Here is a 21,541-nt window from a genome sequence, read left to right as displayed (position 1 = left end):
CTGAGCGCAGGGCTTCAAGAAAAGTAGATCAGTCAGCGCAGCGCATTATCTATATTTTGGCTCAGATGAAAAAAGGATGAATTACGTATACAAGAACTAGATTATCAAGATCTATTGTTCTAACTTATTAAATGTAGAATATAAAACAAATATACCAGGCCTTTATTTAGAAAGTATAGAGGGAATTATTCATCCTCGTTTGTAATAAGAAAAATAGTAATGCCAGTCCAACCTAAAATAAATAATTCCCACTATCCTCACTCAAAGCCTGCCATTTTTGTATACTATAGCTATGCTACTCATTATCATCAGCAGCAGCATGTATGGTATATAGTCCCCTTGTGCTGGAGTCGATTACGTGCTTAGTCGATGCATTGTAAAGCCCATAAATTATTTCCAGCAATTAAAGACCTTCTTTAATTTGACCCTTTACCCGTGAAGGTATCTCGAGAATGAGATTCCTTTTTACGTTAATGTATGCTATTTGCCTATTAGCTGTTCTGTGCAATCATTTATGTGAACCCTGATACCATAAGTTACTACATACACGATACTCTTCCATTTTATAGATAAACTCATAATAATAGAGAGACAATGAATTCCAATTATCCTATCAACTTAATTTTTTGAGAAGCACCCCCTGTATTAACAAATCATTAGATTAATGGCAAACAAAGTTCTATTGTAATATTTTTTGCAAGACTTGGCTCTGAATGCTTGAATTTTCATCAAATCAAAATTTACCTTGATTCCACAAAACAAAATCAGCAAATCAAACCAAACAGAGAAATTCTATACAATGTGAAATCTGACCCCTAATTTGCCTCCTTCCTTAAATGATTTGTTTCTGTTTTCTTATTCATAAAAAACATATGAAATGTTCTCAAATTCTCAAGGCTTGAGCTCAGTCATGGAAAAATTAAGAAAATGTGGGTCAGACATATAAAATTGCTGAATATTTTATGGAATTATCAATTTATTTCTCAATAACACGATTACAATTTTTCCCAGTCTGAACTGTTACTGTCAGACTTGTCTTCTGACGGAGAGGCGTCGTTGGGATAGAGCTTAGCGTAGCGTCCAAGAGTCCAGATGGGGAAGATGTTACGATAACTGGTGTAGCTGATGGCACAGGACTTATTGAAGACACCCATGATGTTCTCCTAAGAAATCAAGAAAATAAATCATTCATCAAACATTGAAGAGTTGAAGGAGTAGTGATGAAAACACAATGGCCAATATTCACAAAGTAGGTTATAACTGTTTTAATAAATAGGTTAAAACTATATGTCGGATGATGTACTTGCACACTGCACATCACCAGTACAACAATACACCAGAGAAGGTGGCCTGTACTATTTCAAGAAGAAGAACTAGGAGGGGGGCACAAAACCATGGATTCTTTGCCAAAAGTGCAGAGTAAGTTCTGAAGAAAGCACAATCATGTACCAGAATAAAAATCTGTGTAGTCAATTGGCTTTATAAGCCATCCACGTTCGTGAATTTGGGCCAGTATATTTTGAACATTTTTAGTTTTTGGGTACTCTTGCCAAAGAATATTATATTTCTATTATTATTTTAAAATTTTAAAAAGTTCATAGGTGCCGTGTAGTCGAGAGGGATTTTCACACAAAATATGTTGTGCAGTCCCATTCATAGTGTTTGGTGTGACCTTGATAAGACCAACTCATTTTTTTTCATCATGACAAGGATGTGGGCACAGTGGCCCCAACGGAAAGCAAGATTGCTTGTAGGCAAGCAAAAGAGGACCGACAGCTTAAGGTACTCTCCAAGGGACCTTGTAAAGAGGATAAATGCCTTAATACCACTAGCGCACCAAGCGGGAATCGAACCCGGGTCACTGGAATCCGAAACCCCCGTTCGATCAACCGACTGAGCTATCGCGCCTCTGCGATAAATGGTGTTTGAGGGTCAAAATTATGGATTCTGGAGGGTAAATTGCTACTACTTACCTGAGGCCAATCTCCATTCTCACACTGTCTTGACATTATGAGCTGGATACCACGATCTATCACCTTACGGTCTGGGTACCTAAAGAACCATGATACAGACAGGAGTATTTTATCATCTAGGTGTAGGGCAGGGGGGAAAATTACATGAGGGCTCGGGACAATATTGCCCTCGAAATGCTCAAAATGCCCTGGAAAATAAAAACAGCCCCCCAAAAAATCTACATTCATTGCAATGTTACAGCTCATCAAATGATTGCAAATGTAGTGTAGGCAGTAAGTTGTTTCATAAAGCTGTTCGTAAGTTAAGAGTGACTTTAAGATTGACTGGGGAACCTTTCTTACGCGCTTTACCATCGCCAATGAACATACCATTTACCACACAAGAAAGGATCACCAGTCATTCTCAAAGTCACTCTTTACTAACAAACAGCTTTATGAAACACCCACCTGGTCAACAATATTTATGAAGGTTCCTTGCAGTCCTCTCAGATGGTCACAGAAATGCGAGAAAATTGTACACACACAGCCTTGTCCGATGCATGTAATTAATCATGATACAGTGTAATAATGATAACATAAGTTACAAGGTGCACAAATCCACTCTAGAGTTCTCAAGGCATTGTTGTGATGATAAGCCTGGCTTTGATAGCCCCCCATTACGCCATTCCTCGACATATTTCATGGAACAAATACTCCTGCCAGATACTGATTTACTTCACCTGGGTCAGGTGCAGAACAATGTGGATGAATTTCTTGCAGAAAGAAACTACATGTACGCCATGGCTGGGATTTGAACCCACAGCCCTTTGCCTTTCGCACGAGTAAGAACCACGAGACATACATGCTTCCAGGTAGGTAAAGAATGAAAAGTGGACCTGTTTAAGTACCAAAGCACATTTTGTAATTTATGTTGGTATTTCAAATCTTTACAAACATTTACCACAAAAAAAATGATTGCACTAATGATTTTGCAACATAAGAAATTGGACTGCCATTTTCTGCAAAAAATCTGAAAATTCATGTTGACCCCAAACCGACTGATACAAAGGTCGAATGAATGCCAACACTGTCATAAAGTGTCCTTCCAATGTGAATCTTCCTTTTGACCAATCAGATGCGAGGATTTCAGTAGTTTATAACATATATCAGTCAGAGTATTCATATATGTACCTGACAGCCATCAGTCCGAGCAACGCCCAGCAAGTATTGATAACCTGCGACTTCTCACACTGGACGTAGCGGCGCTCCTCGCACGACTCAAACTTTTCTCCCCATCCTCCATCATCCATCTGTTTTGAGATCAAGAACTGACAGGCCTTCTTCACCTCTGCACTTGCCAGACTATCAGGGTAAAGAGAAAAAAAAGACAAAATATAGAAATTATATTTCTACTCTTAAAATTCAAAGTAGTCAACAATGATTTCAAAAGAAAGTCTGAAAATAAAAAAATTATTGTTACTATATCATTGCAGATCTAGATCAGGGGTCCGTTTCATACAAGTTACCATTACGGTAACTTTGCCATCCAATGGTTACTTGCATGAAATCCTCGATTCCGATTGGCTGTTAATCATCGTTACCATGGTAGTTGCCACTGGATGGCAAAGTTACCATAATGGTATCTTTTATGCAACAGGCCTCTGGTACACTTACAGTAACTGAATCGTGTGAAATCATGAAATCTAAGCTAAAATATGATCACACCGTTGACCACCAACACAGATATGCACATGTGGGACAAGGTATTATTACTGCTTGGAAAAAATAGACAGCATTTGACTCCAATCCCATGCTGATTTTGGAAATTTCTCCACAATTCAACAATTTCTTCCAGAATATTTTGGCACATATTTTTTATTCATGCAAAAAGATAATTAGTGATTTTATTAGAGGATCCTGATGCCAATGATGTCATAATCCTTCTTGATTTAGTAAATATATGTGCAAATCCCTTTTCAATGCAAATAACTTGAGGAAATATCAAGTGGTTTTGGACTCATACAGTATGGTGAATTTGTAATTACCATGGAAACCACGGTAGTTGCCATAATGCCAAACCTACCATACGTAACTCTATGAAATGGTCCACAGAATATACAAAACATGTGTAATGAACAAAAAATCATCAAAGAAAGTTGAAGAAAATTACATTAACTAGTTTTGATTTATTCTTTAGAAAGTCAAACTCTGCCCAAGTTATTTTTTTGACTGAAGAGAATTGACTTCAGCAGATTCAACTTCATTTCCTATCAAGCATCTATAGACCTTATACATGTGACATCATAATCTCATAGCGCCCTCCCTCAGAGGATATAGGAATACACATAAATGGAGTTGTCAGAGATGCGCCAGCTGCAGATCATCAACGCATGCAAGGGAATGGCATCAGCCTCTAAGATGGCTACACGATGACGTCAATGCACCAGGTCTATTCATTTAAAATGAAGTAATTAATAGTGATCTTACTCTTTATCATATCTGAGTCCCATACAGCCGAATCCCTCGAGTCCAAACCAGGCAGCGTATGTGAAACAGACTCCCCACGACCTGAAAACAATCGATATGCATCAGAGCTTGTAAAAAAATCAACAGAATATACACAAATATAGATTGAATTTACACATGTGCAGTTAAAAATAGAGTTTAGCAGGGATAAATATACAAATAGCACCATATTGCACAGCTGTCAACCAAAATAATATTTATGAAGTCTCTGTTTATTAAACAATCGTGTGAGAATTGGTTTATTATATACAAGGTAAATAGCATATTATTATTCTAGTTAGTGTCTAACAGATCTGAAAGATCTATGAAAAATATATAGGTTTCTGGAGTCTTCATGAGCAATGCAGACACACGGCCTATATCAATAAACGTGAAACCTACAGTGATGATCCATGGCGTATGTATAACATTTTATAATGTTTGTCTATTACTATTATAGTTAAACAATTACCCTTCCCATGATCCATCTGGTTTCTGCATTCCTTTGACGTAGTCGAACGCTTGGTCCATGACCGATCTGAAACCAAAATGAAAATTCATAAAAATCAAAATAATCCCACTTTAGAAAACAACCAATCGTGACACAGGGTTTCAACCCCCCCCCAAGATTTTTTGGAACCCTTTTTCTACGCAGTGAGGTGGTTACAGAGGTTCAAACCCCCCTAACATTTGTTTGAACCCTTTTTTTAGGGGGAGGGCTGGTCAAATTTTTTGGTACAAAACAAGGGAGGTGACTACAGAGGTTCAAAACCCCCCTAAAATTTGTTTGAACCCTTTTTTGGGGGGGGGGAGGGGCTGGTAAAAAATTTTTGATACAAAACGACCTCCAATTTTTTTTGAAAACTTTTTTTTTTGCTTGTCAAGGGGGGGACAAGAGACATTTTAAGGGGGATCTACCAGAATTATTTAGGGGGGAAGCAGGAAACAAAATTGACAAGCCAAAAAAAAGGGTATCAACTAAAAATTTAGGGGGGACTGTCCCCCAACCTCAAATTTTGAGGGGATCTGTCCCCCCGCTTCTGCCGCCCTTGAGGACAATAACGCCATTGCTGTCAGAAAAGCTGTGCCTCTGTCTTGCTTCTGCAATGAGGGCAAGACAAAAACATTGATAATGGATTTGCACCCACTGGATAGGGTCAAATGGTCTTTATTGACTACAGTAATTCAGTTAACTTTATTTGACCCTGGCAGTCCAGTGGGTGTTCAATCTATACTCTGTTATGTTTATTATGTGTTGTACTACACTGAACCAATTTCTTATACTTTTCATTGCCGAAATAAATAATAATAATGTCATACAAATAATGCATGTAAGCGCGTGCATGCAGGGCCAAATAATGAACGATGTGTGAGAAGAGCCAATGGATATACCGCACCAAGGTCCACAGGACCGAGTGCGGTATATCCATTGGCGAGTCGAGCACAGAGTTCATTATTTAGGTCCTCTATGCACAAGAATGCGTGTGTTGTTTGTTTTATACACCCCCCCCCTCACTCAAATTACTCAGTTGCCCTGAATGCTTTATTTGATCTAAATTCTAAATAATTCTAATTCTAGATAATTCCAGAACTCACACTATCCTGCACTCTGATGTCAGAGTGCAGGATAGTGCATTTGGTATGTCATCAGAGTGCAGGATAGTGCATTTTGGATGCAATAGTGCAATTCGCTGAATATCATGTGATCTGATTTGGACCAATCAGATTACAGGACATTCTTGGGAGTTGTATAACATGTTTTACCTGATCTCATCCGTCCTGTATTCAGGATATTGTGTGTGGAAGTGTTTAAGGGCAAGGAGAACGGCAACGGTGCATTCCACGTAGGTATAATCTATCATGATATCACCTTTGGAGGAAAGGAGTATAAAAATAAGTTAGGTATTAAAAGCATTTTGTAAATTTAAAAAGACATAATAAATAGACTTGGTTGATCATTATCTCTAATATTATGATCTATTTCTCACATTATTGGTGCAGCTTTAATCTAACAACTTGTAAAAATCAAATCTAATGATTTTAATCAGTCAAATAAGAATTAAAGGGTTCAATTGCAGGCAGGATAATGATGAAGATAACGCTGATATAGATCATCATGATGCTGATGACAATGATGATGACAAATGATGATGATGATGGTAATGATGATGATGATAATGATAATGATGATGATGATGGTGATGATGATGATAATGATGATGATGATGATGGTGATGATGATGATGGTGATGATGGTGATGATGGTGATGATGGTGATGTTGATGATGATGATGATGGTGATGATGTTGATGATGATCACAATGATGATAATGATGATGATGATGTTGATGATGATGACAATGATGATGATGATAATGATGATGATGGTGATGATGTTGATGATGATGACAATGATGATGATGATAATGATGATGATGATGATGGTGATGATGTTGATGATGATGACAACGACAATTATGACGATGATGATGATGATGCTGATGACAATGATGATGATGATGATGCTGATGACGATGAGAATGATGATAATTATGTTGATGACGATGGTGATGATAAACATTTCCTAAGCTCAGTCTCACTAAAAATTTAAATTATTATTGGTCAGTCTTCCTTTGTGCTTGTAACCTAATTAAACTTGATTTAATATTACATACATGTAGGTCTTCCCACACAAGTCATGAGGGATACAACTCTCTTACCGAATACTTCAGATGGATTTAGTTTCTCTAAGATGTATCCTCCTCTGGTCGTCTCGTATGTAGCAAAACCACCGTCTGGATTACGCATATCAATCAACTAAAATACAAAATATATGTCATATATTATTATAAAAATGAACGTATGAAACAAAATACATTTAATCAGAATAATACATAGGACCTATAGAGCATCTTTTCAATTTTTATTTAATGCTAAGGGTACTTAAAAACAGCAAAAACAAAAAGTAAAGATAAGTACAAGAAAAAGCGCATTATAATAGAGGAAAAATGTCTGTCTCCTAACCTAGTACCTGCTGGCGAACAAAGTAACCCTAACAAGAAATAATTGACATTGATAATAATATAATTTCTGCCAAAATATAGGGGTTTTTTCTCACAAGTGTTAATCCATCTGAAAATCAATGGGTAAAGAAAAACTGCACATCATTCGCGATGTCATATCTTTAAGCAAATCACACACTGCTGCACATAACAGCTAGAAGATAGTACTGTAGATCAAATTCAAATTAATCTAATGAAATACTTCTCTAATAAATATGTGGAAAGAAACAGACATGACTCTGAGTAACGGAGTAAAACACTATTATATTTTGTGTACTGAAGGGAAAAAAAATATCAGTCCAAAAATCGTAACTAGGAATACCACCACTTTCTGAGCCCCGTAACACAAAGGTTAGCGATATGGCCTATCAAGATCATCGTTGCATGCACAATTCACTCAGTAGACCGACTAGGAACCAATCAGAATTGTTCTTTCAAATGAGCAATAATCGCTAAGCTCTGTGTAACAGGGCCCAGGTGATATGTCATAAAAATGTCATGAAACTTAAACAATGTACTTACGACATCCACTGCCTGGCAATGTCTCTCTTTGCCGATATGATCAGAGATGTAAGGGCACATCTCCTCCAGCATCATAGCGGACTTAAGACCTTCTGCCGTACAGTCGGACACAATCCACCCACAGTCCTTTGTGGAAAATGGGTAGCCTCCCTAAGTAATGAAAAACAAAATATATGTATTTTATACTAAGTATACACAGATACTGGTAACTCTGCTTACGTGTAAGTCTTTTTTTTTTTTCAAATCACAGAAACATGTTCAATTTAGGAGAAATCTGTTCGGGATAAAATGCTAGGCACAAGTGCCAATAGTCACAAATTGATTTCGATTGGGACGGCATATATTTATAGACAAAATAACAAACATTTTTATTGGTTAGTGTCTTAGTGATTAAGCAAAATAATAATTCCACACAAAATATTTTTGAATCCAATAAGAAAGCATTGGCCTCTTCTTTGATTCAATTATTATAAGTATGAATTTTGTTTTTCTTCATAAAATCGGAGGATATTTGGAGCTTAACTTGGTATAAAAATATGGGTGACTATGTATATGACCGTAATCGATCGTAGTTGTAATCTCATGTTCTTATGAGAAATCTGTTCTCATGAGAAATTCGACTTAGAATAATGCTTGATAAAAGAACCTTAAAATCACCTAGAATAAAAGCTTTGCCACATGAAAAGAGCATTTTCTATCGCTCAAAACAAGTAGAAAAGGTCTGAAAATTGGTGTCCCAGTGTACACATCACATGTTTTGCTACAACTTGGGCAAATATTCAACCTATGGAAGACCAATTTACGTAGAGTACCTGTACATTCTTTCAGATTAAATTTTTTTTTGTGTGTTTCCATCACATTGCTGATTCAACTTTTCTCATGATTATTTCCCTATCAATTTATTTCAGCAATAACATAAATATACCAATAAAATAGAGATGGGTACATTATGTGTAGAAATTTTCTCTTTCCATTCACATGCGTTTTTGTATGATTTTTTGAAAAAAAATTCTTGGATAAAAGCATGGTATCCATTCCCGTCTACAAACATGTTAACAAAAAAAAGGCTGTGTTTATCAACTTATTGCAGAGTCCGAAAGCTAAGTTGCACCATTTGACGAAAGGAAGGGCCATTAACATTTAGCTATATGTGACTGCATACTGTGACCAAAGCATTCTCTCTGAAATCATATCTTCGAGGACGTGATCGAATCAGAATGGAGTTTCGAGAAATGCTTCCAATCGCAAAAATTTGCAGCATTCAAAAAGGCTTCCGAAACCCCTTGATTAATCAATACACATTTGTGTTTATCAACTGGCAAAATCCTCTGAAATATGTTTTAAAACCCACTTTTTACTGCAGAAAATAGCTAATAAACGAAGTAAATGGCTCCCTTGTCTCCCCGATGTACCTTGTTCATCTGGCGATAGTATTTCTGGTAGTTTGGTGGGTTGTCTGGGATCTGCGTGTTCTTCAAGAAGTCATGAGCGCTGAGTAAGGTGTCCTTGAAATCAGGAACGGCTCCAGCCTCGAGGAAAGCTTGTATAGCAAAGGCTGTATCCCATAGCTGAGAGCCATTGGTTCCCTTAAACCGTTAAATGAAAGTTGTTGAAACATTACAATAATCAATGCAAACTGTGATAATAATAATCTATAGGCATTTACATGTATATAGCACTATCTACCTAGAGATATGTTTCCAAGGCGCAATACCAGAGACCTTCGGTTTTCTGCGACGAGCCATGTGGACGTACAAGATTTCAGAATTTTGGGAGCTCTGCGCATGCGCGAAGTAATCTGTGACGAGCCCTCTCGTTCACTGCCAAATCTGTGACTCATATATGAGGGTTTTGACGTTTAGTGTCATAGTGCTCGAACGAGCGCTATTATTATCACCCCAGCTCGAGCTCAAGCTAGCTGTTTCCAGCTCAGTGCGTTCCAGGAATTAATCATGTCAGGTACACATTTACCTCACCTGGGTTGAGTGCAGCAAAATATGAGTAAATTTCTTGCAGAAGGAATACACACTATGCCTTGGATTTGAGCCCACAACCCTCTGATAAAAGGACAAGAGTCAGAATCACTAGACCTGATGCCCCTTTTCATATTTAGGAAGAATATATCATGAAACACGATCTACTGCAAAGGATCAAATGGCCTCACAATCAAAATATAACAAAAAGTAGCTAAAAACAAGTAAAGAGTTGGAACTCAGACTGTTTTTATTTCCATTTTTATTCTCACCTTCACATTTTTTATTGTTGTTTGTGTTTGCTATGTTGACTTTGCATTGTGTATTTGTAATAATGAGAAGTTTAAACCAAATTGACTAGAAACTTTCTTTGACAAAACACTGGGAACCACTCACCTGCATTTTCATGCCATCTAGACCAATCCTATATAAATAAAAAAAATAATAAAAGACACAATCATAAATATCAATGAGAACAAAGAAAAAATCAAACTGATCTTCAGAACAGTTTATCCATTTTACCTCTTGGACATATGCCTTCATCCAATTTTCTACCTTTAACTCTCTGCCCGCCACAGACAGAATCACTACTGCACCACATTAATTTCAAGGTGCAACCTTCGAGACATTTTACATGCTAATTCAGCTCATAATAGCTTTTGATTGGCTTATTTTAAAGAAAAGCTTTGTTTGTACACAGTACAATGTGATGCTCACATCACTATTATGTATTGTGTGTATGAACAATAGACTTAATGCACTGTGTGTGTATTGTGAATAGCATGTGACTTCAGTCAAAACTTGGCAGTCTGCTGTATGTGACTCTAGTCAAACAAAGCGGGCAAAGAGATATTCTGTTAGTAACAAAAAAATGAGAAAATAAAATATATTGTAATTTACTTCGTAACCCTTTCCGTGCACACTTCTCACCAATGCACTCTCAGTTTCATGCTCAAACAAACAATACATTGTTTCCCTCCCTGAGAGGGAAACCAATCATTAACTTATAAGTTCCTTGTAACTTATCAGTGTTCCTTCCACTATTCTTAAATATACTCACTTTTGTTATAATGTATTTTATTGAAATATTTATTCTTCTTGATTTGTATGTTTTTTATGGTGATTGTGGTAAATAAAGTTTCAATTTCAATTTCAAAATAATCCAGCAGGGGGTTCATGGTCCAGCTAACAAAGAGTTAATTCCTTACCCTCTCTTTTGCTTTCAAAACTCAACTAGACACATTCATAACCCATTTGATTTCAGCATGTCAAACATATCTATCTCAATCATGATACTTGACGATTTAATCAGACATCATACCTTTGTACTTAAAAAATAAAATCAAGTATAGGCCTACTCGGAAATGGGGGATTTTATCCAGGAATACTTTTTGAAATCACCAGCCCAGCTTCATTGTATTATAGTTTACATTGGACCATATGGTAAGTTCACAGCCTCCTATTTGCTTTTCGAGTGCTTCTGAAGCATTATGGGGGAAAGTTCCTTACAAGCCGCTTAGTAATCACTTCTTAAATGACAAGTCCACCCCAACAAAATGTCGATTTTGATTAAAAGAGAAAAATGCAACAAGCGAACACCTAAAAATTCATCAACATTGGATGTAAAATAAGAAAGTTATGACATTTTTAAGTTTTGCTTAATTTCACATAGTAGTTATATGCACATCCCGGTCGGTATGCAAATGAGGGAACTGATGACATCAATCACTCACTTTTTCTTTTGCATTTTATTATATGAAATATGATATATTCTAATTTACTCCTCATTGTCCTGTGAAACAAAGTTTAATTTATCCCTGAACATGTGGAATTTTTTAACATTATATGGATTAGTCTTGTCGGTCCTTATTGTCAAATCTGTAAAAATTGAAATATTGCATAATTCAAACAATAAAAACAAAAGAAATAGTGAGTGATGGACATCATCGATTCTCTCATTTGCATGTGACTAAATTGTGCATATAACTATTTTGAACAAAATCAGCAAAACTTTAGAATGTCATAACTTTCTTATTTTACATCCGATTTTGATGAAATTTTCAGCACTATGCTTTTCTCAATTTTTCTCTGTTGATTCAAATCAAAATTTTTATGAGGTGGACTTGGCCTTTAAGTACACTGATGCAAACCGTTTTCTGTGTGTTTATGCAGCAACATTAATTCTGATGTATTGACACTAACCATGAAAATTGAAACTACCATTTCAAAAGGGGATGTTGATAAATCCAAGATAAAAATACAATAACTGCCACAAATGTAAAGAGTAATGATAGCAGTAGTAATATTAATAGTAATAATAAAAATAACAGTAATGATAATAATGATAAAATGATAATAATAACAGCAACTATAATGATTATAATAATAATAGTATCAACAACATGGTCAATGGTCAATGTAGAGTTGTGAATTTTTATATGTGAATTATGCTTCAAGTAGTAAATAAATAAAATAAAATGACCTGATACTTTTACTCATTTAACAGTTCTAAAATGATGATAATGATAATTACACCAAATATGTTTCAATTTGTTGTTCTTATTTTAACAATGATCTCGTTATACTCTTTTAAATCGAGTTATGTATAAGAATGAATGTATTATGTGCAAGCCAATAGTTTGTATTTGTCTCTCCTTCATTTCGTATATTTCCTTTTATGTGTTGCATTTTGTATGTTTGCATGTAAACAAAATGAATTTCCATTAAAGAGAAATGCAAGTAGTTGCAGTAAACACTGATTTCATGAGAAAGTCTGTAAAACCAGGCTTAATTGTCAGTATATCATCGAGGATCTAGATCTGGTACAGTTACATATACTGGACTTGTGAAATCTTGAAATCTACGCTGAAAAATGTTCACACTGAAGATCACCAACACAGATAAGCGCACGTGGGACAGTGTATTATTATTGCTTTGAATGTCGGCCTGACGCTTGACCCAAATACTGTGCTTATTTGCTATTTTCTCAGCAATTACCCAATTCCTTCCAGAATCCTTTGGCACATATTTTCTATTTATGCAAACAGACACTTTGGTGGCCATTTCATTGGATTCTGTACGAACTCATTTTGATATCATTACCACAACTGGCATTTACCTTTAAGTTAGACAATAAAAAGCATTATGAATTTCTCACCACAAATAGTCTGCGATACGATCCTTGTGCATCTTAAACGCTTCTGAGTCAGGTCCATCCACGTGCCATCTCACCAACATCTGAATCACTTTAGAGATCTAAACAAAGACAATAATAGCTAGGTTCACACTGCATCGCTAAAACGTTTGAAATCAAAATTCTGAACTTTGATGGTAAGGTCATAGTTTAGCTCCAGGTAGAGGAAGTTTAGAGAATCTTTAGGTTAGTCGAAGATATCAAACTAAGAAAAAAAAATGAGCTCCCCACACATTTTCAAAAAATGGAGAATGGGTATGTGATGCTGAATATGTTAAAGTTTATCCTGCATCTCTGACTTGTTCATTCTTTTAAAGCTCGTGGATAGTGTTGGTAAACGTTAAAAAAATTCCAGTTGCATGAGTCTTTACCATTGAATAGCAATTACTGGTAACAACTGGAAGTGAAATTGACAAAATTGCTTCTTGAAAATGTCAAATTTCGATATAAAGACTGAGAAATAAACTCATTCTCCTGGAGGGAGCTACGTAGGAATTCAAATACAAACCGCCGCGGCACGCCGAGCCGACGAAAAAAAAACCCTGTGGGGATACCCGTGTTTTTATAAAATCGATTAATTTCACCATCAAAACAGAATTTCTGTCCTTGTGCTTCATGTTATATCATTTTTAGGGCAAACACAATCATATTATTCATAAATGAAGTGAAATGAAGACAAACGCATTTTTGAGAATCTCGAAAACTATCCACCCTCTTTAAAGAGATTGTACATTTTAGTGGTTTTACACCTAACAGTGCTTTCTTGAATTACTAGTAGCTGTCCTAGACCCCTTCTTACGAAGAGTTACGACTGATCCAATCAATCGCAACTCTATGGAAATCCATCAGTGTCATGAAATTTTCTACAGGAAATTTGCACAATGTCCTTTGCAAACAAAGAGAAGCACAGTGAATTTTCAAGGAAACAATGAATGCATGAATATACGTCATAGTTAGAAGATATTTTGAACAAACATGCATAATAGATGTTGAATTGCTGGACGTCCATAGTTGTGATTGCTCGGATCAATCACAATTATTTGTAAGACAGGGCCCAGGATAACCAAGTCCTGTTCTAGTATAAAGTGAGTTACGCCTATTTTGAATAAGAAAAGTTTCTATTATAGAGTTGCTCATCTCTTCTTATATCTTTATTATCCATTTTTTCTGTCTGATTGTTAATTTTGCTTATGTCTATTTTTTTTTTTGAAGAGTATAACAAGATTTCTCATGGTTTATGCTCTATCCACAAGCCACTAGAGTCCCCCTTGAATTTTCCACAGCTGACGCCATGGCATAACAAAATTTCTTCTTTCTGGAATATGTTTGGTCCCATGATGTTATTTGAACCAATCACTATCCAGAAATGAATTCACGTAGGATATAAAATGAAATATCGTCATTTACACTAATATTAATAATAATAATGAATTTGTGATGAAAATTCTGACTTACTGGCCCAATACTGATTCCTTTGGTGAATTCATCATCAGCTTTGATGTGATCATAACAGTGATCCAATGCCTTCTTTCTTAACCAGGTAGAGTGGAAAGTCTCGTAAAAATCCAAGATGGCTGAAATAGAAAAAAATACAAAGCATTCACAAAGGTAATGAGTGAGAAAATCTACAATTGGTAAGAACAAACTTCATCGATTAAAATTCACATTGAATAAAATATATATACATATTTTGTATATTTGTATATAGCAAATTTTATGTAAATTTAGAATTTTAAATCTGTTGACATTCAACTATGAGCTGTGTAAAGCTCAAGGTCAATAGTATCAACTTGCCCACGACATTGTACATCCAAGTAAGAGGTGTATTAAGATCAAGGTAAATAGTATTAACTTGCCCATGACCATATTGTACATCCAACTAACAGCTACATTAAGACCAAGGTCAATAGTATTGACTAACCCATGACAATTGTGTACAACCAGCTAAGAGGTTTATAAAGATCAAGGTCAATAATACTGACTAACCCATGACAATATTGTACATCCAACTATGAGGTGTGTAAAGATCAAACTTGGAAATGTTATTTCTCTGTGATGGCCAATGTATGCTGGAGAAGTCTTCCTTGAAAATTTCCTGTTCAAATAAAAAGCATAAAGGTAAAATAAAAGTAATTATTTTGTGAGAGTCTTTATCAAACATCAAGGCTAATCATCACCATATTATCATAGATCTAGATCTTGTACATCAAAATCAAATTATCTTTGTGAAATCATGAAGTCTTAGAGGAAAACTGATGATAACTAACACAGAAAGGCATATGTGGGACATTTTATGGAATTATATGTTTATTTTGCTCATTTCTCGGCAATTTCGAGCCATTTGGCACATATTTTTTATGTATACATACAAACACTTGGGTAATCATTTTATTAGATTCTGCTCACATTTATTTTGAGATCAACCACAGGTAGTATTTAACTTTAAATTCAGATTATTATATTTAATATTCCAGATTCAATAACTTAGACAATTACACATTGTGAATATATATATATTAAGTTATACAGGACATTTCTGAGACAGTATTAAATTCAATGCTTTTAATCTAAAATATGAGCATCTCACTCAGATGTTTACTGTGACAAAACATCTTGCTAGTTTTGGTAGTCAAAGTAAATGGTACCTTGGGAAAGTTTTTAAATCAACTATATATTTGAGTACTAGCCCTGGACATCATAATTCCGGGTCCCGACTAATCCGATTAACCACAACTATGGAAAGCCAGCACGTCAACATCTAAAATGCATGTTCATTCACATTATTTTCTAGATATTATGTATATTTATACATTCATTGTTCTTGACCATTCAGTGTGCTTCTCTTCACAAAGTTCAATGTGCAAATTTCCTGTTGAAAAAATTATGACATTGATGGATTTCCATATAGTTCAGGTTGATTGGATCAACCTTTGTAAGACTGGATTACAAATGGTTCTTAGATGCTTGGAAAAATTACAGTAAGAAAATTTATCGAGTGCTACACCGCCAAGCCACCATGCTTGGTTGCATGCCCAGCAATTTCGCCCCCAAAACGCTAAAAAAAGCACTGGAAAATCTCTATTCACAATATCAAGACTTGTCCAATGTTGTAGAGTTATGCAGTAGATTATGATAAGTGCCCCCCCAAATTTTTTTTTTTAATTGTGATATATTAATAATAATCTACAAGTATTACATGAGGGTCTAACCTTCCTGAGTTCTCTGATAAGGTCATTTTCTTCTGCCTGGAACTTGATGCCATAGAAGAATCCCATAGGAAGGTAGACCTGACGACAATGACACCAGATACTGGATGGGTGGGCGGGAAACCACTGAGGAAACAACCTGGAAAAGGTAAGATTAATTTAGTATGAGGGCAATTCTGTAATACAATCAACCTTCTGTACATCCGACCCCCATTTTTATCCACTTTTACTTCATAAACTGACCAGGGGAGCGTTTCATCAATACTTTCATCCGACAAGTTGTCAGATCTGACATCTTTCTATGATTTTGATTGGCTTAGAGGAACTGTTCCTATGGTAACTGTCGGATAAACTGGGACTTGTCGGATAAAACGTCCGACAAGACCTTTCATGAAACGCCCCCAAGGTCATGGTCCATTGAGAACACTACAGACTGTCAAAAGAACAAGGAATCAAAGACAGAAAAATTCATGAACGTCCGACATATATGAGTCGGAGGTACATATTTTATGGAATGGTCCATTATTGTTACTGTTATGTTAAAAAATCATATGCATATCCTCGGGGTATTTAATAATAATAATAATATACAGCATTTATGAGGAGCCGATCTATCTAGTTGCCTATTCAGTGGCGCACTATATATTACCCCGGCTGTAGCTCCAGCTGCTAAAGGTGCTTGGTGCATTCAAGGAATTCATCCTGCCGGGTACCCATTCACCTCACCTGGGTCGAGTGCAGCACAGTGTGGATAAATTTCTTGCTGAAGGAAAACACGCCATGGCTAGGATTCGAACCCACAACCTTCTGTTTGAAAGGGGAGAGTCAGAAGCACTAGACCACGACGCACCCATTTCACAAAAAGTTAAGAGTGACTTGTGGAATGTTCCAAGAAACTTGCAATCGATTGCAAGTCAATTTCAGGTCCCAAAATCATATGTCTTGCAATTAATTGCAAATTTACCACTGGCGTAAATCCGAGAGGGGCGATTCCATGCTAGAAAATTCAGCCATTTTCACAACATTTTTCAACCTGCTGTCCAAACAAACAAGGAACTTCAATTTGTTTTGTGGTAATGATAAAGTACTACTGGGTTGTCATGTAAAAAATTGCAACCAACAAAAATATGATGTTCAAAGGTGCATCAGAGGTGAAAATGTTGCAGTGAATTACATGTATTTTCAGTATAAAAACAATAATGTAAAACTATTTAGTATCACCATAACCAGTCATTCAATGGATGTTGTTTTGATATGCAACAAAATATAACAGAGTCTGACTGAACACCATGCTTTTTACTTTTGGGTCGATCAAAATTTCCTGATTTTTCCCTCACTTGAGGCATTTTGCCCTGATTTGAGCTATTTTTTAAATAAAAATTCCTTGATTTTCCCTGACTGGAAAAAAGTAAAATAATTTTCCCTGATAGGCTGGGAACCCTGTACTGTGCATTAATCAATGAGAATGTATGTTAAATGTCATGTGCGTGTCAGCATTATGCAAGATTTAAGTCACACTTAAATCTTTGAACCCCCCCCACGGTTCAGCATGCAAGTGTAGTCTGCTGTGCAAACCCTTCACTCAAGGTAAGGGTCTGAATGTGCAGCCTACTCATGCCTTGTGTACTGAAGGCCTTCTCGCTCAGGGTTTATCAAAATTCAAATCAGGGTCTGTGCCTGCAGACTAATGCAAGTGAGAGAACTGGATGAAACTCGAGGAGCTCTCACACAATTGCATTTACCATATAATTTTGTCATAATTTAGAGAAATAAAATAAAGATTTCAAGTGAAATCCTGAATTAATTGCTTTTGACATCAATGCCAGTTTTCAAAACAGTTACCCAAGAATCAATTACTGTGAACTTTCTAGAGTCATTAACCGTGAAAAGTGTGAATACTGTGAGCCACTTGAACATTCAACCTGGTAGATATACCTCTGAATAGTTTGACTATACTATAGTTCATGTTTACACAAATAGTTCAATTAATTTTGAAGTGATTAGATAAGAAGGGTCATATATCCCAATGAGCTTCTTTCTCTATGTATAAAGCATACACACATTGTGTTCTAAGCATCAAATAGCTAACATGTAGGTATATGAAACGGCACCATAGATGTTATATCCACGTTGACAGATATTGTCACATAAGTGGTATTTTCTTTTTTTAATCAAATGGCTCTGATGTTAGAAGCAGGCCTATAACATGCACATGACCATTATCATCAGTTTAGTGGGCACTATGTGTCAAAGTTTGAATTGAGGTTTTTTAATCATGGTTTCAATGTGTATTTAATGCCCATAGGTAGCAAATGCATCACTTACATAGTGTTTTTGCAACCATACTCTTTTATGCCACTAAACATTGTTCATTATCACACGGTCTGAAAAACTACCATATTTGTACTGAACAGGTTGGGGCTGAACAGATTCTTCAGCCCAATAAATAACAAATACTTTTTGAGATGTTTGATAATATTTAGCTGCCCACATATTAATCCAGGATTGAAACCATGAACTGACTCAAATCAGACATTTGACTTGAGACACATACGCAGTCAATATAAATTCTTTGTGTTATTTCTAATTCTCACCATATTTCAGGAAACAGACAGTGCATTCCTTCCCACTGGTAAAGATTGAGAACGCAGAGCCAGAATTTACCCCAAGACGGAATACTCTCTGCACCACCTACAATCAAAAGAATTATCACTGTCAATGGCCTGTATTCTGAAGTCAGGTTTAACTTAGACCATGGTCTAACTCTGTGCTAAAATTATGGGAAGCCAAAAGTATCAAAATTTTTATTACATTGTATTTTTCTAATGTTTACTGTGCTCTTTCCTGATTCATCGATGGTGAAAACAATCATCTATTTATACTTCCTATTATGAATGATTTGAGAGCCAAATGAGCTGAAATATGATATCTCTACTGTTAGTGATTTATGTAACAATTGGCTATCCATACTTAAACCACAACTTTAAACCTGAGTTTAAGTTAAACCCGACTTCAGGATACGGGCCAATATCTCTATTTTTACAGTTTTATGTACATATCATATACATGGTCATTTTCAAACGTGAGTGACACGACAATCGGAGAGGTTTAAGGGCTCATATCTTCAAACTTAAAGGTTATGAATCAATCATGACTACTATATTATCTACAATGTAGGACTGGCATGGGCCACTACAAGTTTGATTTGAATTCAACAATTTGTTTAGTAGATATGATTAAAAAACGGTGCGTGAGTGACACGACAAATTTCGGACATGGGTTTCTGACCATTAACACATATGGTTGGATTCGTGCCCGAGTAGTTGTCATGGAGTATTGTGAGTACCAGTAAATGGACATAAATAGTGTACCTATCTAACACATATAGTCAAAATCAATCAAACCTTCTCTATGGAAAATGGTACCCTCCTATATACCGTGAGTGACACGACATCCAAAACGTGAGTGACACGACAAGTGCAAAAATACAACATTTATCTCAACATTGAAAGTATTTTTTGCATGATGTAGAAGAGTAAAATACCATTAACCAAAAAACAAGCTTAATTACATAATAACTGCTTTCTTTGAAGTTCATGATATGTCATCCTGATGTTTTATTCTTGGTTTATGGTCATATTTGCCCATCAACTCACATTCCCTCTACATGTACCATACCACATTGTCACACTAGGGCTTCTACCACTCTCCTCTTTAGAGGAGGAGGGGGCACTTGAAGGAGGTGTTATGAGGTCTTGGCATTGACATCAACTCAAACATTCTTTTTGTGGCCTGATATCATTCAAAACTTTAACTCTTTCTCCCTATCTGTATATGAAAGTTCAGCATCCACAACGGATGGAATAATTTTTCCTTGTAAGAAAGGTATTCTCAATAGTCACTCACATCATCTGGCATGGTCTGGTAGCCAATGATGTCATGTATGACTCCTTTTTCTTGAAATATTGGATTAGAATATTATCCTCCTTTAATATTTTAGGCATTGTCCAAATAGGACATGGCAGTTTCAATGTCTTTTTTGGTACCAAACCACAATCACGTTGCTGCACACTTCAGATGGACTATCAGCAAATCCTTGAGAAACTTGGGAATTCAACTCAACAAGCATAGGTTTTCTCCTGAACACTGTTGTATGTGGACCCTCCCAAGGCAGTATATGTAGGCACTGTATCAAAATTCAGAGCTATGCTTTTAGCTGGAATCTTGTAAGCGCCTTTTCATTGCTAACTATTTGATCATATACCATACCACGGGAATCCAGGGAAAGCAACAAGGTGAAAGGCGCAGTCAGTACCTGATTCTTGCAGTCTGCTACTATTACATAACAACAAGACAGTTACAAGTCATTAGCCTTTCCTTTTCTAAGCCCTTGGATTTCACACTAAAATCCAATTCAGCATCCCAATCAGGCTCCCTTTATACCTCAGTAGCTTTTTCCCCTCGAGGTCCAGCTCTGTTCTTATCAGGGTACCCCCCCCAAAAAAAAAAAATTGATCTACTGGTACATGGCAACCCATCCAAAGTTGCTCAAATCAAAGTGTGGTCTCGGTTGAGACTTGTTGGGACCTACATGAACACGCATTATTTTGTTGTAATGAATATGTGTAAATGCAAATCTGCTCTGAACACACATCGGCCCGCTTACGGTAGTTTGCTGTTCAGACCCTACATGTAGTGAATCACTAGTGGTATGAATGGTGGCCGAACAAATAGTGATTTTGAACTTGGCATGTAGCTGCTTCAAGCAATATCCAAAATGTTCTGTCAAATCTCAGTACATTCTCACCTGAAATGTTTATGTTTTCTTGCAAATTTGTTTATGTCATGTCCTGGAATACAAGCTTTATGGCAAATGAAAAGGTTGATTTAATCAATCAGAAGGAAAAAAAAAAATTTTCTTTTCCGAATTTGAAAAAATGTTTGGTGTTCATGGTGATCTCTTATACACACTACTTTACTACTAAAATTTCTGCAAATTTCAAAAAAGGATCCCTGACTTTTCTCGCTATGAGTATAACAAAGAAATAACATTGCTCAAAAGAAAAGTGAACTTTCTGCTCATTTCTGTAAATGCAGACACAGAATGTTCGAGTAATACCTAGACCTA

General features: G+C 36.0%; 1 protein-coding gene across 1 annotated transcript in view; it reads right to left on the bottom strand.

Annotated features, from left to right (window-relative positions):
* Nucleotides 1-639: 639 nt before the first annotated feature.
* Nucleotides 640-21,541, bottom strand: part of LOC121426128 (lanosterol synthase-like) — a 34,394-nt gene continuing 13,492 nt past the window's right edge. The window contains exons 6-20 of the mRNA XM_041622296.1: nucleotides 19,008-19,104; nucleotides 16,417-16,552; nucleotides 15,194-15,302; nucleotides 14,663-14,781; nucleotides 13,172-13,269; nucleotides 10,411-10,438; nucleotides 9,454-9,627; nucleotides 8,042-8,191; nucleotides 7,178-7,274; nucleotides 6,222-6,327; nucleotides 4,930-4,995; nucleotides 4,440-4,520; nucleotides 3,144-3,314; nucleotides 1,974-2,052; nucleotides 640-1,163 (exon numbers count right to left, since the gene is read on the bottom strand). Coding sequence (XP_041478230.1) covers nucleotides 996-1,163; nucleotides 1,974-2,052; nucleotides 3,144-3,314; nucleotides 4,440-4,520; nucleotides 4,930-4,995; nucleotides 6,222-6,327; nucleotides 7,178-7,274; nucleotides 8,042-8,191; nucleotides 9,454-9,627; nucleotides 10,411-10,438; nucleotides 13,172-13,269; nucleotides 14,663-14,781; nucleotides 15,194-15,302; nucleotides 16,417-16,552; nucleotides 19,008-19,104 — 1,679 coding nt within the window. The 3' untranslated portion in view covers nucleotides 640-995. The remainder of the gene's footprint in view (nucleotides 1,164-1,973; nucleotides 2,053-3,143; nucleotides 3,315-4,439; nucleotides 4,521-4,929; nucleotides 4,996-6,221; nucleotides 6,328-7,177; nucleotides 7,275-8,041; nucleotides 8,192-9,453; nucleotides 9,628-10,410; nucleotides 10,439-13,171; nucleotides 13,270-14,662; nucleotides 14,782-15,193; nucleotides 15,303-16,416; nucleotides 16,553-19,007; nucleotides 19,105-21,541) is intronic.

Source organism: Lytechinus variegatus, chromosome 13 (assembly GCF_018143015.1).
Source record: "Lytechinus variegatus isolate NC3 chromosome 13, Lvar_3.0, whole genome shotgun sequence".
In the NCBI taxonomy this organism is placed as follows: domain Eukaryota; kingdom Metazoa; phylum Echinodermata; class Echinoidea; order Temnopleuroida; family Toxopneustidae; genus Lytechinus; species Lytechinus variegatus.
This window is presented reverse-complemented; position numbering and strand designations above follow the sequence as displayed.